The 18,196-nt window shown below is 35.2% G+C and overlaps 2 protein-coding genes across 2 annotated transcripts; one reads left to right on the plus strand and one right to left on the minus strand.

The window, feature by feature from the left end:
* The first annotated feature begins 618 nt into the window (after positions 1-618).
* LOC125244703 lies at positions 619-9,387 on the plus strand. Its single transcript, XM_048154904.1, has 6 exons — positions 619-1,216; positions 4,655-4,783; positions 5,339-5,532; positions 5,617-5,764; positions 7,369-7,573; positions 8,855-9,387. The coding sequence occupies exons 1-6, from the start codon at positions 1,004-1,006 to the stop codon at positions 9,157-9,159; spliced, it is 1,194 nt and encodes a 397-aa protein (XP_048010861.1). The 5' UTR covers positions 619-1,003; the 3' UTR covers positions 9,160-9,387.
* A 48-nt stretch (positions 9,388-9,435) lies between these two features.
* On the minus strand, positions 9,436-16,770 carry LOC125244757. The gene is made up of 6 exons (XM_048155028.1): positions 16,253-16,770; positions 14,989-15,251; positions 14,029-14,225; positions 13,823-13,916; positions 12,145-12,332; positions 9,436-9,945 (listed from the first exon to the last, which is right to left on the minus strand). The coding sequence occupies exons 1-6, from the start codon at positions 16,355-16,357 to the stop codon at positions 9,758-9,760; spliced, it is 1,035 nt and encodes a 344-aa protein (XP_048010985.1). The 5' UTR covers positions 16,358-16,770; the 3' UTR covers positions 9,436-9,757.
* Positions 16,771-18,196: the final 1,426 nt, after the last annotated feature.

The following is an 18,196-nucleotide window of genomic DNA, read 5'->3' on the forward strand; positions in this document are numbered from 1 at the left end:
TTACTGTATTTTACAGTTTCATCGATACGATTCCTCGACTCCACTCACCCTCAAGTTGTTTTAAACCTGCATGAAGTTCTTTCTTCTCTATATATAAGAATAAAGGTAACAAAACTGTTGCTGGTCCTCACTGACTTTCATGGGGGGGGGGGGGGGGGGTTGTAAAGCTGAGGCATTGCACTGTCCAACTCCATGTCTTTAAGGAACACCAAGTAATCACACAGCTTTCCCCTGTTACCCTGAATACAGGACTTGAAGTTCTGACCTCAGTCTTCCTGAATCAAAGTGACGGCCATAACTTTTCAGGACACTTTGGAAGGCCTCCTCTGGAAATACCTGTCTCAATGAATGAATGAAGGAATGAATGAATGAACGATCTAAAAAAAAATATTAAACTCTGTAAAACTGAAACAAGGAATGTGGTGTATAATTGTGTGAAATGTATGATGAAAATCAAGCAATTTCGCCAAGCAAATATCAAAGAAATAGGTTGCAGCAGTTTTTATTTCGACTGAACTTGAGAAATCCGCGATGGGACTGAGCGCGAGGTCAGGGTATATTCTGGCAAACCATTTGCCAATCACGTGTAGCAACAGGCAAAGCAAACTGTTGTACACGCCGTTTACGAACACATGCTGGATAACTCGCAAAGCAAATCATCCGTTTCCCTTTTCCAAGCGCTATTTTGACGAAATGACTTGGATAAGGGATTGGAGAAACAAGAGGCGGGACAACAGTTGAACAATTTCAAAGTTAAAGTTCTCGTGCTTTACTACAAATTGAAAATGTGTCATGTAAAAATATATACTGAATAATACCCCAAAACAATATAAGATTTATGATGCACGTTTACAATATTTCAGAGTAAAAGGTCTAATCAATAGGATTTCGCTTTTCTCCTATCCATAATGAATCACAGTTCGCACTTCAGTCCAGTAGGTGGCGGAAATGCGCTTTTAAGTGAAACAGAGAGTGTTGGGAATGTGTCGTGTCTTATTGAATTATGGCTGGATTGTCTCAATATCAAGAACTTATAACACATATGTACGAAAATGGTCATACCGATCAAGAAATATCACATCACTTGTCCGAGCTAGGAATGCAGAGGGGAAATTCAGAGCGAAGTATAAGGAAATTCCGCTCTGAAAGGGGTCTGAAAAGATCCACTATCTCCAATGAGGAACTAGAATTGGCGGTTTCTCAAGCTATAGTAGAGGTGAGCTGCGCTTATTGTAACCGTAACTGTCTATCTTTAATACTGTTCTAGTAATTTATTTTATTTATTTTTTTTGCCAAGTATTGACTTGCCGAATGGCTGCCATGATTGCCTCGTCAAGGGCAATTCTCTTCACCACTGTTTTGTGCTTCCCTCCTAAGACAATATACAATACATAAACATTTGAACAGGGTACATAGGACATGCACATTGTCTTCTGACTATTTTTATTTTTGTTCACAGTGGAGCTAAAACAATTATAGTTTTTTTTTAATATATTGTATGTCATGGGAATATTTTTTGGACAGTACTGTAAAGAAACTGATGCAGGAGAGGTACAGATATAGCCTTTTTCTTTCTACTCTTCTACACTGCATTTTCACTTTTACAAATAAAGGAATAGTGGAAACTTAAAGGGATACTCCAGCCAAAAATGAAAAGGATCTCATAATTTACTTCTCATGCAGTCCCAGATGAATATGTCATTCTCTTTGAATGTGGAACACAGAGATTAAAAAAAAAAAAAAACTTAATACTCTTAGAAGAACATCTTTGTGATGCAAGTGCGTTTTGAAGCTTGATTAGTGATGTGGTTTGTGTTGAAAACAATTTGTATTTTTCTAACACACCTATTGTTTCAGTAGGCTCATATTGATTACTGCTGAGCTCACTTTGTGTGGTTTTTGAAGCATCAACCTTGGGGGTCCCATATGCTTGCAATTACAGAGATGGATCATTTTTTTTCTAAAAATCTTAAAGGTATAGTTAACCTAAAAATTAAAATTCTGTCATTTACTCACCCTCATGTAATTCCATATAGGTCTTTCTTCTTTTGAACATAAAAAAGATATTATGAGAAATGTCTCATTTTTGTTTTCATCCATACAATTGAACTCAATACCAAAATCAACATTCTTCAGAATATCTTTTTATATTCAACAGAAGAAAGAAACAATTACAGGTATGAAACAACATGAGGGTGAACTAACACTTTTTCATGATTATTGGAAGCAGTTTTTATTAGGACATGTATCACTCTGCAATCTCTACAAATGAACTAAAGTAAATTCATGTTCATATATTTATTTGACAAGTAAGTTTGTACTGTGTGAAAATGAGCAGCGATGACGACACTTAACATCTGGAACTTTTTTTTTCTGCCTCTGTAAACTTGGAATACTATAGCCTAGAACACAAAACAAACTGATAACAAAACAACAACAAAAAACCTGCTGCATAATATTACAGATGGGCCTACAAATCCGAGTAATTTATCTGTAATATTATCATGCTTTCTCAATCATGCAAAACCTGCTTTTTGTTGCTTTCATGCCTGCTTTTGTTCTATTTTCATGAACTTCCTATTTGTATTCCTCAGTCACATGTTCTCCTTTGTTCCAGTTTCCCGCTCCTCATTTGTAACTATGGTTTCTTTCTGATTAACTAGCACCTGTTCATCATTTCATTTCAATCACCCTGTGTATTTGTGTTAGGGCTGGGCGATAAATCGATTTTATCGATTAACTCGAATTTGACGTTAAGGGCGATTTGTTTTTAATGAAAATCGGTTTTCTCTTTAACTTCCACCACCGGCTCTCCCCTTAGGCTTCCGTAGTTCAGAGTGGGCTGCCCTCCCCCCGCTTACCTTACAGTCAGCCGCACACAGACAACATAGCAGGTAACAGCGCAGAGCTCCTTCCAAAGAAAGGCACCGTTTATCCGTTGTTTGGAATGGACTAATGCACGGAGCGTTCTTTAGAACTTCCGCATTAATATAAGCCAGCTCGAAAACTTCCGGTGAGATGTCATTTGCTGGTGTGTTGAGCATCAGTAGTGTAATACTTAGTTTATAATCAGATTATAGTCACTTAAATAGGCATAGCATCAATTTAGTTATTCAAACATAACACGCATACAAAATAAATAAATAAGGACGTACCTCAGTGTTCCTCCTCGGCTAAATTCAATTCGACCATCAGTTTTCACACTTTTATGTGAAAAAAAAAGCTTCAAAAATTAAATATTTATTGTACACTTTAGTTAGATTCATTTAATAAAATGTGTGTTTTTATAAGAGTGCTGAAATCATTGATCTTGCGCTGCATTGACTGACAGCTGCTGTGATTACAAGGTAAAAGTGCGGTATCACTTCCTGTTTAATTAATTCACCATAAAAGTTATTGTTTTTCTTAAGTTTTGTAAGTATTTCATACTTCACATTGACAAAATATATTTGTAAACCTAGTTACTTTATAATGTTTAACATTTAGTCAAAAACAAAGTGAAAAACGATTAGAGGAAATGGCTCACAAATGAGCAAATACATGCTACTTTGCCGCCACCTGCTGGTTAAAGTGGTAATTTGTCTTTTTTATTTTTAAATAAGTGTTTTCTATCAAATGATGAATTTACTATATTTTTAAACGATCGGTTTTACAATGGGGACAATCTCAGAAGGATAACAAGTATGTTTGTGGTCATCATAAACTGCTAAGCGAAAATCTGAACAAAATAAAGATCATTTGTTTTGAGCATTTCTTTTCGGTTGTTGTTTGTTTTTAAATAGAAAAAAAAAAAAAATCGATTAAAATCGAAAATCGGGTTTGGTGTGAAAAATCGGAGATTTTTTTTTTAAGTCATATCGCCCAGCCCTAATTTGTGTTCCTCCTTTTCCTTCAGTTGTTGTCTGTTATTGTTTGTGTTTGTGATGAGACATGTTGTTATGGTGCACGCTTGCCTTTGGATTCTCAGGTATTGCATTCTCTGTAGTATGCTGAAGATGTAAAACACTGTATCTGTGATAGTTATGGGTCGTTCATCAACGGTTCGTTCATTGTGCTGCTCATAATTTATGTTTTGGCTACATTATAATGACTTCCTAATTCGAATTATGATAAAAGATTGCGTATGTAGATGTATTCTGTAGTTTGGCAGCCTCTGCCATTTATAATGCTTTATCACGTAGTCAACAACAAGGGACCATACAATATTTCAGTACTTAGACAAAAGGCAGAGGGTAGCATTTGAATGTTGACATGAAATGAAAATTAGTTTACTAGTAGTAGTTTAGATTCACTGCCTGATTCCTGAGATGCTGGGATTTGTTGCAGGCCTCCCATTACACTACAGAGGATAAGCGCTGTAGAGAATGGATAGTTACAAATACACTGCCCGGCCCAAAATCAGTTGCTGTTTGGATTTAAATAGGCAAATGCTTAAGGGTCTATGATTGCATCATTATTGCTGTGATTATGTTTCTAGCGTGTTATGTTTGGCAACAGTTCTTCTAACCCTAATTTATGGAGTGTGTAGCTTTTCATTTCTTAAACTACCATGTCGGAAGTCCATCATATTACAGGATGATAATGTCAAGATTCATCAGGGTTAAAACTGAAAGAATGATTCAGTGATTTGTTTTGACCCATTTTGTGTGTGCAGACTGGACCATGCTATGGACGCAAAATGATGACCGGCTACCTTGCATCACAGGGTGTACATGCGTCAGAGGTTCGGGTGGGACAGACATTGGCTCAAATGCACGAACCAAATCACAGGGCTCGATGCCAGGTAGGCTTAAGTGGCTTAGCACTTCTTTGAACATCAAAATACATCAACATGCTTAGCCTTGTTTTAGCATGTCCGTAAACATGCATGGTTATTAAAATTGTATATTAGCCTTCAACCTTAATTGTTGTGTTGTATTAATCACATTGTATTAATAATCATTAGAATCACACATTGTATTATTTACATGCAGTATGAAAAGTATGTGCAAGATCAATTAATAGAGCAGATCTCAGGGTGCATATCAGTCAGCTCTATAGTTCAATAGTGAGGGCAAAGACAAGGAAGTCAGTTGTTCCTTTGCACTGAAACGTTCCAGCAATGATTTAAAGCTGCAAGCAGCAATAAACAGGCTACCCAGTGGCTTTAGGAAAACTGAGCACATTGGGCAATATGCAATCAAGTAGGTAAATGTAGAATGACTACATCAAAGTCATCTGTATTTGCCATACTTCCAGTAATTTCAGACTTGCTGCCATAGAACACATTCATAAAGTAATCAGATTTCTTCACCTTTGTTATGTGTTATCAATGTAACCATGCTTGTTTTATTTTCAGGGTGCAAGAAATCTTAATCCAGTTCCATATGAGGCAGAGTATGTGGGTCACAAATTGCATATGGACCAGAATGAGAAACTATGTATGTTTGGTGTGACCCATGTTGTGGCCATTGATGGTTACAGTAAAAAAATTGTCGGACACTCCACCATGCCGATAAAGAATAATTTAACAATTTATGAAGAAGTGTACAGGTAAGCTTAAGATTTTGTATTCTTCCCATATTATTGTTGCACTTGATGGTAAAGCCAGTAATTTTAATTTATGCCTCTTTTCAGAAATGCTGTCCTTTCCCACGGATTGTGGGATCAGGTCAGAGTGGACCATGGCACGGAATTTTATTTAACCCTATTCATGCAGGACATTGTGGCAGAATACCGCCATAACCAGCAAAGGCTGCCTTACCTCCAGACAACATCAACTAAGGTTAGGTTTGGTGAGAAATGTTGTGCTTACTATGTATGAAACTGGTATTTGGTATTTCAGCCTTTCTTTCTTCAAAGCTTCAATCTGTGCACATGTTTTCACATGTGACTTTCCTTAAGCTACACTTTTCCTCTTATTCTACATTTTCTTGTTCACATTCAGGTACTATTTCACATGTGTACAGGCTTTGCTAAAATTTATATTTATAGGTAAACCATTGAAGATGCTGTACCCTCCCATTGTATCTTATTATGTACCACTTATGTATTATAGACCACTTGGGGGTCTCTAGGACTAGCACCATTATTTCACCACCAGTGTTTAAAAAAAAAAAAAAAATAAAAAAAAATCCTCCATTTTTCGTTATAACTTTTGAATCTATTTCTCATGTAGATATTTAACACTTTGAAATGAGTCTAAATATTTTATTGGACACTGTTTTGAGATGTAAAGAATATATACATTTACTATTTATTTATTATATATAACATACATAATACATAACATTCAGAAAAATCCTCCAGCTCCTGCAGATTCTTCAGTTTTCAAGCATTTTTGCATATTTGAACCCTTTCCAGCAGTGACTGTAAGATTTTGAGATCCATCTTTTCACACTGAGGACGACTGAGAGACTCAAACTCAACTATTAAAAAAGGTTCAAACATTCACTGATGCTCCAGAAGGAAACACGATGCATTAAGAGCCAAGGGGTGAAAACTTTTGAATTTAACTATCAAGGTAAATTGTACTTAATTTGTCTGCCGGGAAACATGCAAGTATCTTCTGTTGCTTCCGAAGGGCAGTACTAAATGAAAAACAATGATATTTAAATATAATAAGAAAAATTGTGACATCTTCATCCTGTTCAAAAGTTTTCACCCCCCGACTCTTAATGCATCGTGTTTCATTCTGGAGCATCAGTGAATGTTTGAACCTTTTTTAATAGTTGTGTTTGAGTCTCTCAGTTGTCCTCAGTGTGAAAAGATGAATCTCAAAATCATTCAGTCACTGCTGGAAAGGGTTCAAATATGCAAAAATGCTTAAACTGAAGAATCTGCAGGAGCTGGAGGATTTTTCTGAAGAACAGAGCTCAGTTTAACTGCTCAGAACAAACAAAAGACTCATGAACAACCATCACAAAACAAAAAAAGTCGTAGATCATCAGGTAACCACACACAGTATTGAGAATCAGTGGTTCACATACTTATGAACGTGGTTATTTTAATAAATTCAGCTATTGTTTTGTCTTGTGGACTATATGTAAACATCTTTTATGTAAAATATCTTACTCAGGACAGAGTAAACAAAACAAAAACAAAACAGAAAATAAGCATTTTCTATTATCCCTCTTATTTTATTAAAATAATTCTCATTTTCACAGATTCTGCAAGGGGTTCACATACTTTTTCATGCCACTGTATATATTGCCAACAATATTGGAAACACTAGGAATGATCTCTCTAATTATTTTTGTTGGTATAAGTAGCAGAAGGTGGCAAAAGACAGGAAAGTGAATGTTTTATACCACCATGCTGTTGCAACATAAGCACTTTATACTGTAAAATTTTCAAGTAATATTGTGGAAATTAATTTTCTTTCCACAGAACCATACAGTTGAGAGAATATGGCCAGAAGTAAACAAGCGGGTTAATTTCCCAATCAAGAGTGCTCTAATCCAGATGGTTGACCAGGAGTCTTTGGATATGGAGGATGGATTGTCAAGATACTGTGTGTCCAATCTTACATGTGAGATCAGCAGGGTTGGAGTGCAGCGATTTGTTTGTGCATGGAATAGCCATAATATTCTAGGTATGTGGGATATTGGCTACACTGTTTAACATTTAGAACTGAACTGTAGTTTAACATTAGAACTGTATTGTGACTTATTCTTTATTATTGGACCACAACAATGTTCAGTTTAGCTGAATCATCAAGTGCTAATATATAGACCATTATTGTAATGTACTTGATAAAGTTTATTGACAGTGTAGCAAACATGTTTTCTTAAACATTTACTTAATTTATTGACTTTCAAATCAGTTTTACTGTATTTTTCTCTCTATATATATATATATATATATATATATATATATATATATATATATATATATATATATATATATATATATATACAGGGAGTGCAGAATTATTAGGCAAGTTGATTTTCTGATCATATTTTTTTCCCAAGCACATTTTACCAATTCCAATCCACATCAATCTTAATAACTACTATTAATATTGTTTTTAATCATTTATAAGTGATATATAATTGTTCATGAAGGCTGGAAATGAAAAATGCCTTATATTCAGGTGTGCAGAATTATTAGGCAAGTTTTCTTTTACAGGCAAAATGAGCCAAAAAAGAGATTTAACTCAGACTGAAAAGTCAAAAATTATTAAATACTCATGAGAAGGACGCAATACTAATGCAATACTAGAAATTGCAAAGTTAAAGCATGACCAAGGGACAGCAAAATGCTCATTGGGTCAGCGGGGTCAGACAAAAACAGGTGGAAAAGAAAAGACACATGTTAACTGCAAAAGAAGTTAAGAATTAAGGTGAAGAATTAAGTGTGAAACCATCAGGAACCCTTTAGTCTCCAGCGCCACCATTTTCCAGAGCTGCAACCTACCTGGAGTCTCCAGAAGTGCAAGGTGTTAGGATCTCAGAGACTTAGGTTAGCTAAAGAATCCTAAAAAATGACCTGCACTTGATAAGAATCACAAGCTGAAGTGTTATAAAATACATGAAGACTGGGTTTTAATAGGGCTTATAGACAGACAGCTTGAGAATGACTCCTGATGGACCAGCACCACATCCTCTTGTACCACTGTTTGAAGAATTTATCCAGAATCTGGCAGTAAGGTGTTTGAGTTCACTTTTAGTCCATCTCTTATCCTGAAATGTCTGTCTTGCAGAGATGGACTAAAAATGATCTTCCAAAACTTACTGCCAGATTCTGGAAGATAAATTCTGTGTGTGTGCGTGTTTATAATGCACATTGATGTTTTATCTGTTAACTTTTTGTAAAATAATTCTATCATACAATTCAATTTACTTAATTTAAGAAAAGAAAAATGTATTTATAGGTAAAGGCATTCCCAATCTACTGGCCACAATTGGATGCAAAGCAAGGATCTCAGAGGACCTTCTGCCGAGGGCGTCAGAAGCTGCTGAACTGTACAGACAGACAATGGGACACAGTTTGACGGCTCCATCCATATTTGGCACTGATCCATTCCAGTCTGAAGAGGGCAAAATTAGAGCAGAGACTGAATTTAATTTACTTTATTCTGACCTGGCAAGTGTATTTAATTATACTGTAAATGAACACTACAGGCCATACCAAGATTGTGTAACTGACCTTATTAACATCACCAGAAGATGTGCATAGAGCTGTTTGACATTGCATTTTCACAGCTGCATCTTGTCAGACCACTCAGAATATTTTGCTTTTTGGCAAACATTGTACATGTATTACATGTTATTTAAGAATGATAAATCCCAGTTATGTTGTTTTGGAGGAAAAATAAAGTTCTATGGTTGTAATAAAACACTTAAAAGGTATAATTATTTTAGTTTTCAGATGTTTGGGGTTTCAGCAAAACAAAGTGACAACTAACAAATGTAATGTCAATGGACTGTTCTCAGACATGACAAATGCAGTACAACATATTTTAATATTCACTCACTTTAATATTCATTGTCAAAAACAGATAATTCCCAAGCAAACTATAGCTTAAATTTACATGCAACAGCATAAAACAATCAGAAACCTAGAAACTGACTAATGAACCATTCAATATGTAGATTTTGCAGAACACAAAGAATCTGCTTATAGAGAACATTATCAAGAACAAATTAAGTTTGTACGTATTGCTTATCTTATAGAATTGACCTGGAAATTAGGTACATGCCATTAAACAATCTGATGGCACAGAACGTTTAAATCTGCCTTGTCTTAACAGAACAAAAACCCATTTAAAGTAATTTCAAACTTCCAAGGATTGAATTACACTTAAAACCTCAGAAAGGCCTGCAACAGGGACCACGGTTTCAGCTGACATTTCTGATCGGCATTTCACACAGCCTTGCCCCCCCTGGATAACTGTGTCAACACAGTTTCGGCAGCCAATCAGGCTTCTGCAACATCGTGCTAGCACTGGACTGTCCATCACACCTGCAACAAACAACATGAAGAGTGAGAATTATTTATCACTTTTAACCCTTCAAATGCATAACTGTGATGGCCAGGATTTATCCCACATATGATTCTTATACATTCATCTTTGCATTGATCAATAAAAAGACATTACTATATTGGTTTGTTATATTTTTATTTGTCATTGTAGTCAGTGCACAGGCTTAGTTATTTTACTTAAGTTAAAGTAAACTATGGCTATTTTTTAATTAAGATGACTTGTGACTGGTGTGTTGTGGGAATGGATCGGCCTAGTGACAAAGAGGTTCAAACAGGAAGTTGAACTGTTTTTATGGGAATTCTAAAGGCAACTTTGATGTATTAGAGGGGATGTAGGAAAATGTGATGTCATGATTAATATGACTTTTGTCTTATAGAATTATTTTTGCATTAACTAAAATTTATGTATGGCTCTAAATTTAGTTAAATGTATTATGTTCATTCTAGGGTTTGTGGTGTTACTGTTTTTAGACATTGTATGGCTTTGTTTCCCCTTTTTTGTTTTCATGGTGCTGGCCACGTTCTATCAATTCAGTGTATGTCTTTTGTACTTATTATACCCTGGAAAGGTGGTGCAGTTTTTGGTCTTCTGTCAGTTTGAGAGGCTCAAGCTCGATTATGTCCCTGGAAATATTTCCTGTGATTTAACCAAAATTCTTTATCTTTTTTACGGTTACAATTTATGCCTAATTTTATTGTCTAATGAGGCCTGAGATCACTTTTTTTTTCTCGAGCTTATGCAAGATTCGATAAGGACTGTGACAACTGAAGATCACTTTGCTCCTTGTTTGTGGCTATGGACTATTTTTGGGTTGTGATTTGCTAATGCTCTTGGCAGATCCATCACATTGACTGTTTTGTACATCAGTAACAATATCAATAACAATCACAAAATAAAGCATATTTCGTTGTCTGTTGAAATTTGGATGGGTTAATTTTGAGCAGCTGCTTCCCCACTATCCTCATTGTAAAGGCCCCGGCAAACGAAGTTCTGCACCAGCTCTGCAAATTAGCACTCCAGTCATGTCACGTCTTCATATAGCACTTTATTCAATGGATTGCTTAAAATCAAGCAGCTTTACAGTATCAAACATGAAAAACAGTGTCAGTGCCTCGTTTCATCAGAAGCTCAACTTCATTTTGTACTATAAAGCAGCTATCCAGTGTGTTCATGTTTTCACCCGCTGAGATCTTACCTCGATGAACTCAAACACACAAAATGAGTCAAAGACGCGTCCTACGCGAGTGAAGGCGGAGCCTCAGCGCACTTCTCCTATTACGTTATTGTCACGGACCAATGGTAGTACAAAGGTGTTTTGCAGCTGGAGCAAACTTTTCCTGAAAATTCGCTTTTGCAAGCCGTTTCAAACTTCCAAAAAGAACACGAAACGAACTTGGTTTGGGCCCGATTTTGTTCAAAATGACGTCATATCAGTTCGTTCTTCGATTTCGTTTGAAGTATACCGGGGCCTTAATCGTCAGAACGCAATTCAGCATCTGGCTCTAAACCATTTAATACATTCAAAACTATTGTTTTGATAATTTTCTTAATCTACATTTTGAGATTTGTTATTAGATCCACTATCAAGCATTATATATTTATGTAGAAATATATAATTTATATTTATGTACCTGCTCTACAGTAAAGCTCGACGAGCCATGTCATGATTTGCTACTTGTACATTCTTTAGTTTTATGGCTGCACTAATTACTATGATTGATGTATCATGTCATAATTGTTTATCAGACATTGCCACCTTGAGAAATAAAGATGAATTACCCATACTGAGATGTCAGAGACTCAATATTGTTGCTCAGAAAAAAAGAAATTTAAAATCTCGGGTCACAAGTGAACATATACATTTTTTATTAAAAAAATAAAGTTAGAAATCTAGCATTCTTTTACCATTTCGTTTTATATTTTTTCTCATTACATTGTTGATAACGAAAAGAACGAGAAATACTAAGTCGGTGTAGGTCTAATTAAAAAAAAAAAAAAAAAAAATTAAGGGGAGGCTAGTTTATGACGTCCCGAGATATGCGTTTAAAGGTTAAAATAACTTTTTGCACTTTTTACTTCATTATAAAGGTATTTATAATCCTGTATTGTCCAGAGTATAGGAAACTTTATAAAAACCAAGAGTGACATGTCTGTATGATGCCTGGGTGACTACTTGCCTCTGCACACATTGCATCTGAAGGATGTCCTCAAAATGTCACATTGCTGCCGTGTGAGGCCTTCGCTTTGCTTGCACACCTCTCTGATTTTCGCAGAAACAGCAGGTAGGCCATCTGCTGCAATAATGACTTCCTCAATCATGTCCTTGAGATCACCAAGACCTAATCCATCGTTCCTTGATGTGTTACTATAACAGTAAAAATTACATAAATAAATAAAAGACATGTTGCAATGTTTAATTCTATTTTCATATGTAGAGGCTAAACAATTCAATGACTCGTTCATAAAATCAGTTACTTGCTTCATTACTGAATAAATCAGCCATTTTAAACAATCAGTTGAATGAATGATTCATTCCTGAAGACCACCTATTTGCAATTTTCATGCCTCCTTTGAGCTTCATTAGACAGACTCTAGAAATATTCCCAAATGCCACTTCAGATGCAGCGTCAAGTGTTTCCTCTGCAGTGCAAACATGGATATTGTTAATACTGACTGCAATTAATTGGTAACAGTCTTGTAATGTCTTATTACTGTCTCAATGAATTTGATTATTTTTAAAAATTTGGTATAAAAGATGATGCATACATTTAATAGAGTTAGAAAAATGCCCTTATAACGGTAGATACAAAAGAAAGTGCATCATTTACATTTACGCATTTGGCAGATGCTTTTATCCAAAGCAACTTACATTGCGTTATACTATTCATTTGTATCTGAGTATGTACAATCCCTGGGATCGAATGACCATGACCTTGGCATTGCTAGTGCAATGCTCTAACCACTGAGCTACAGGAAAGTTGTTTCATCAAGGCTTTGAAGTTGGCTTAAAGGTCCCGTTCTTCGTGATCCCATGTTTTAAACTTTAGTTAGTGTGTAATGTTGTTGTTAGAGTATAAATAAAATCTGTAAAATTTTAAAGCTCAAAGTTCAAAGCCAAGCGAGATATTTTATTTAACAGAAGTCGCCTACATCGAACGGCCAGTTTGGACTACATCCCTCTACTTCCTTCTTTAATGACGTCACTAAAACAGTTTTTTGACTAACCTCCGCCCACAGGAATACACAAGAGTTGCGTTTGTAGAGTGTGTTTGTCGCCATGTCGTCGAAACGCTGTTATTTTCATCCCGCAGTCCAATCACCGGGTCTGATTCCGGCTCAAATTGATAGGGTAAAATTAAAGACATGTTTACAATAACACTGAGCGCATGCATCTCCACGTTATGGTAAGAGGCGTGACCTTTCCGGGCAAGATGCGCTAAGCTGCTGTCGAATCACAACACAGGAACCGCTGGCACAATCAGAACTCGTTACGTATTTCTGAAGGAGGGACTTCATAGAACAAGGAAGTCATCAGCCCGTTTTTATGACAGTGGAAACAGCGGTATACAGATAAGTAAATTATGTGAAAAATACTGTGTTTTTTTACACGCGAAACATGAACACATGTTATATTGCACACTATAAACACAATCAAAGCTTCAAAAAACCACGAAAAACGGGACCTTTAAGAAAGAAAATCCTGCAAGTTTAAAGTAAAAACTTGAAGTTTGAAACCGTTTAGACAGACAGACAGACAGAACATTTCATGACTGAGGTTAGAACAACCTTTGTAAAAGGACAATATAATGTTCATAGATGACTTTAATTTTCTAGTGACAACACTCATGGACTAACCAGAATTTTCTTCTCTTTCTTCTGCCCATCTCTGCGAACACATCATCCCTAATAGCAAAAATCCTCCTGGAGCTTTGCTTCCAGTAACCAGACCCTGTGGAGAAAAGAAAAAAATAATGAAAGTCAGAATGAATACTGTCAGTTAATCATGTTGTAATTTACTTGTTCAACTTTTTCAACATTCATCCCTGGCTAAAAACACAAACCTGTTGTACCAGGGGTGTCAAGGAGAAGATGTCCTTGACTATCAGTCAAAAACATGTTTTCCTCAGCACCCATGTTCAGTGCTTCTTTCACTTTTGACGTAATTGTCTTTAGACAAGCCTCTGACTCCTCAAAGGGTATGACTAGGGCTTTGTCTTGTACAATTTTGTCACCTTCCAGTTGTCCTAGGAAAATAGTTCTGTAGGAACAAAGAAAGAAGTTCAGTATCCTAAACTATACAGACACAGAACTAAGGGTTGGTGATATGGCAAAAATGCTGTGTCAGTTGTCATACCAAGCTGGTTCAAGTTCAACGATCTTATAACAATTCTTTGTCATATTTTTTTAGTTTGTTGTTTTTAAATGTACATGATGTTAAGCAATTTCACAGGAAAGAGTGCTTTTTCCGAATCTGAGCATGACTGAAAATGTGATTTTGACAACGGATCAATAAACAATAACTTAATTTTGAGTGAGTTCTAAACTATGTATTTGCTCGACTATGTCAACTATTATCTATTAACAATTATAACGAGTGGTAGGCACATAACGGTTGCACTCACTGGTTGCAAAGCAGGCACATATAACATTAACAGGCTGAGTCAAAGGTGCATATAATGGTCATAGTTTGTGAGGCAGGTATATACAAGAGTCGCGGGTCGAGTGGCACCTGCCTCTAGTGGTGCCAGGTCAGTGGCAGGTCTCCTTACACTAGCTAGCACCCTAGGTAAACGTGAGTAAAGCAGTCTATGGAAAAAAATATTTTTAGGCCTGTTTATCCCCTGTCTTTCATTCAACCTATAACAAAAATTTTACATTTTATTTACAGTAACTGAAAAAGTAAATGCCAGAAGAGTTTAAATTAAGTGGAGATGTTTAAAATAGGTCTAGAGAGTATGTGCATCTACATTGGCTCCACACATGATGATGAGGTTTAGTCAAAGTACAATAATGCAACCTACCTTTGGAACATTTTTGGGCTTTGATTACATGGCCGAACTGCTGTTGCACTGGCAGACCTTGTAAAACTAAAACGTGGTCTGCTCGGTCCAGGGTTTGACTGAAAAGAGGCAACCTGGTTTGGGAGTACCACGGCCATGTCATCACCCATCACCTGGTAGGTGACCCCTCCAGTCATAAGGTCCATAGAACTGAAAAATCCTCCTTCAGATGGAAAAATCGAAATTCCCTGGTCACTGGTAAGGTAAACACTTGACTGTGTTATCTACAGAGGGAGATAAAGAAAACAGCACAATATAAGAAAAAAAATAAAAATAAGATTATGACACAATGGTAAAGTTAGTTTTTGTATTTGTTACACATTCGTTTTCATACCCATTAAACTCTGTGCATTTCATGTTTTGAGCCTGAAACAACTAAGAACAAGGCTTTGTTTAAAGAAATACAATATATATTAATTATCCCTATAAATCAATTAAGCAAGTTAATGCCTAAATGACATATCAGACTAATAGTAAAATGTTCAGAAAAATATCCCTTTTATCTGTTTTTGGAATTACCAATATATAACCTTATTGCATACTTTTTAAGTTAAAAAATGTATTATAACTGTAAATCCATTAAACTACAACATCCTTTGGCCTAAACTAAAGGTATCAAAACAACTGTAATTATTCCCCATGTTGCGCTTGTTTTTCAGATGATTAATCTGGTATTTTTTATATACAGTTATTGAACCCATTTAAATAAATTAAACTAACACCATTTGACCTAAAGGTATTAAATAAATTACATTTAAATTAATGATGGTATGTATAACATGGTATATTTATTAAATATAAAGTAGCCTACTGACGTATACTGAACCCATTTGAATCCATTAAACTACAACACCATTTGACCTAAAAAGTATCAAACCAACTGTAAAACAACTGTTCATCAGAAAAAAACAAGCCTTGTGTATTTAATATTCTACAGTTTACAGTAATTTACAGTTGGTTTAATACCTTTAGGTTAACTGGTGTTAGTTTAATGGATTTAAATGGGTTCAATACTGTATATAAAACATACCAGATTAATAATCTGAAAAACAAGCCTTGTGCAACATGGGGAATAATTATAATAGTAATTTACAGTGGGTTTGATAGGACATTTGTCTAACGAATGTCAAACGTTAAACTAACTTTACCGCCGTATTCGGGACTCAGCTAACCCTTTTCCTTCATGTCATGTTGGGCTCCATAATACGGTTCAACGTGAGCATACCTTAAAAATCCTGGCCAAATTGTCAGCTGTTACATCGTCCTCTCTCAGGACAGCTGACAAAGTCCCCCTTTTTATTGAATAAGTCGTTCCCATAACCAGCGACATGTTGCACTATCTGTAAGTAGAACGATATAACCGCCAATTTTTAAAGCAACTAGTTAAGTGCACTGCAAACTCCTCCCCGCAGCCGATTCTATTGGTCATGTCGTTGCTTAGACAACACTAATCAATTAACACCTAATATGAACCCTTTTTTTCACAGACTTACTACATACTATGTACATACCTTAGGTCTTAAGTTCTGATCCAGATGTCTATACTACTTTTAATTTCATTTTTTAATTGTAATTTTTAACTTATTTAAATGTTTTTTTTTTCTGTTCTCTTGTGTCATACATATCTCCTGAAAACAACAAGTACATTGTGCATTTGCACACACTTGGCAAATAAAGTGTATTCTGATTCGGGTTCTGATCCTGATTCCCCTTACAAACAATGCATTTAAATTATAACATTTTTAGAGTTTTAAGTTTAACATATACAGGGTGATTATGCATCAGCCAATGTATTGTTATGTGTAAGTAATAATTAAAATGATAAATAAACTGTTTACTCCATTTATGCCCATATTTTAATTGAAGATATGTAAAATCAGCAACACTATGAATTCAAATTATGATTTTACTAGCCGAGGTTTTAATGAATATAGCCAAGATATCTGTAACTAACTTGTGGAATTATTGAAATATAACCCCATGAACTACAACAGAGAGCAACAGTCTTTTCCAGTAGTAAAATCTTCTTTCATTTTTTTTCATAGGGAAATTAAATTTTAATAATATAAACCTTTAAAGACATCAGCTAACATCACAGCAGTAAAATGTGTGGTTAAAAACAATGATGCTGTGCAGTCTAAAAAGCAAAAAAAGAGCTCAGCTCCGCCCACTCTCATACTGGGAATAACATAATAAAGTTGATCTACCTACACTCACAAATAACTAAATGTTTGTGTATATATATATATATATATATATATATATATATATATATATATATATTCATATTAATATGAATTTCAATATGAAAATTAAAAATACTGGAAATAACGTGTTCAACAAGTTCTTTGAGGGGCCAATAGTTTACAACCTCTGTCCTCCAGAGGTTGTGTTGTAGTGTGCTACATCATCCATATCAAAAATACTCATAGTGAAACATTGGCATTTATCATATCAGAATAACAAATGAGGACTTTAGATCATGTTAGATCATGTTTTGCAATAGGGTTAAGTTTTCAGTACTTAATGTTATTGCATAAGGAAGCAACATCATTTTGATAATTCTATCTACTTTTTATTATTTTAGGATGAATTAGATCCACTGAGATTTACATTGACTTTTAGTGTGGCATGAGTTTAGGACATTACTGTTGTGAGAGGTCTAACTGATTGGCATTTAGGAATAGTCAAGTAATTATACCTTTACATAAAAATGTAATTCATTTGTATGAACCTCAAAGTAACATTTTTGACAGGTTTGAAACAAATGCATAATATGGATTTGTTATGAATTTTTTTTTTCCAAATCACTGCAGTGAAAGTCACAGATTTAGCCAGTTATGTGTCCTGTGTTCCCTCCCCTGTTTATATGTGACAGCCTGATACACATGCACACCATATTGCACCTAGGCCTTACAAATTCCATCATGATTTTAAAATGTTGGCAACTTGGCATATTCAACTTTAATATTGATCCACTTTATGTACACTGTAGGATCCCATCCAATTTGAGTGATTTCTGCTACAGTATATTGAAATTTGTAAACTGTAAAAAAAAAAAAAAAAAAAAAAGGCTCAAATATTTTTTTTGAGAGAATAAAATAATGCTGTCTGACTAAACCCTCAAGTCATAATTACATATGAAGGAAGAACTTTGAGTACCTTTTAT

The sequence above is a fragment of the Megalobrama amblycephala genome, linkage group LG1 (assembly GCF_018812025.1).
Source record: "Megalobrama amblycephala isolate DHTTF-2021 linkage group LG1, ASM1881202v1, whole genome shotgun sequence".
In the NCBI taxonomy this organism is placed as follows: Eukaryota; Metazoa; Chordata; class Actinopteri; order Cypriniformes; family Xenocyprididae; genus Megalobrama; species Megalobrama amblycephala.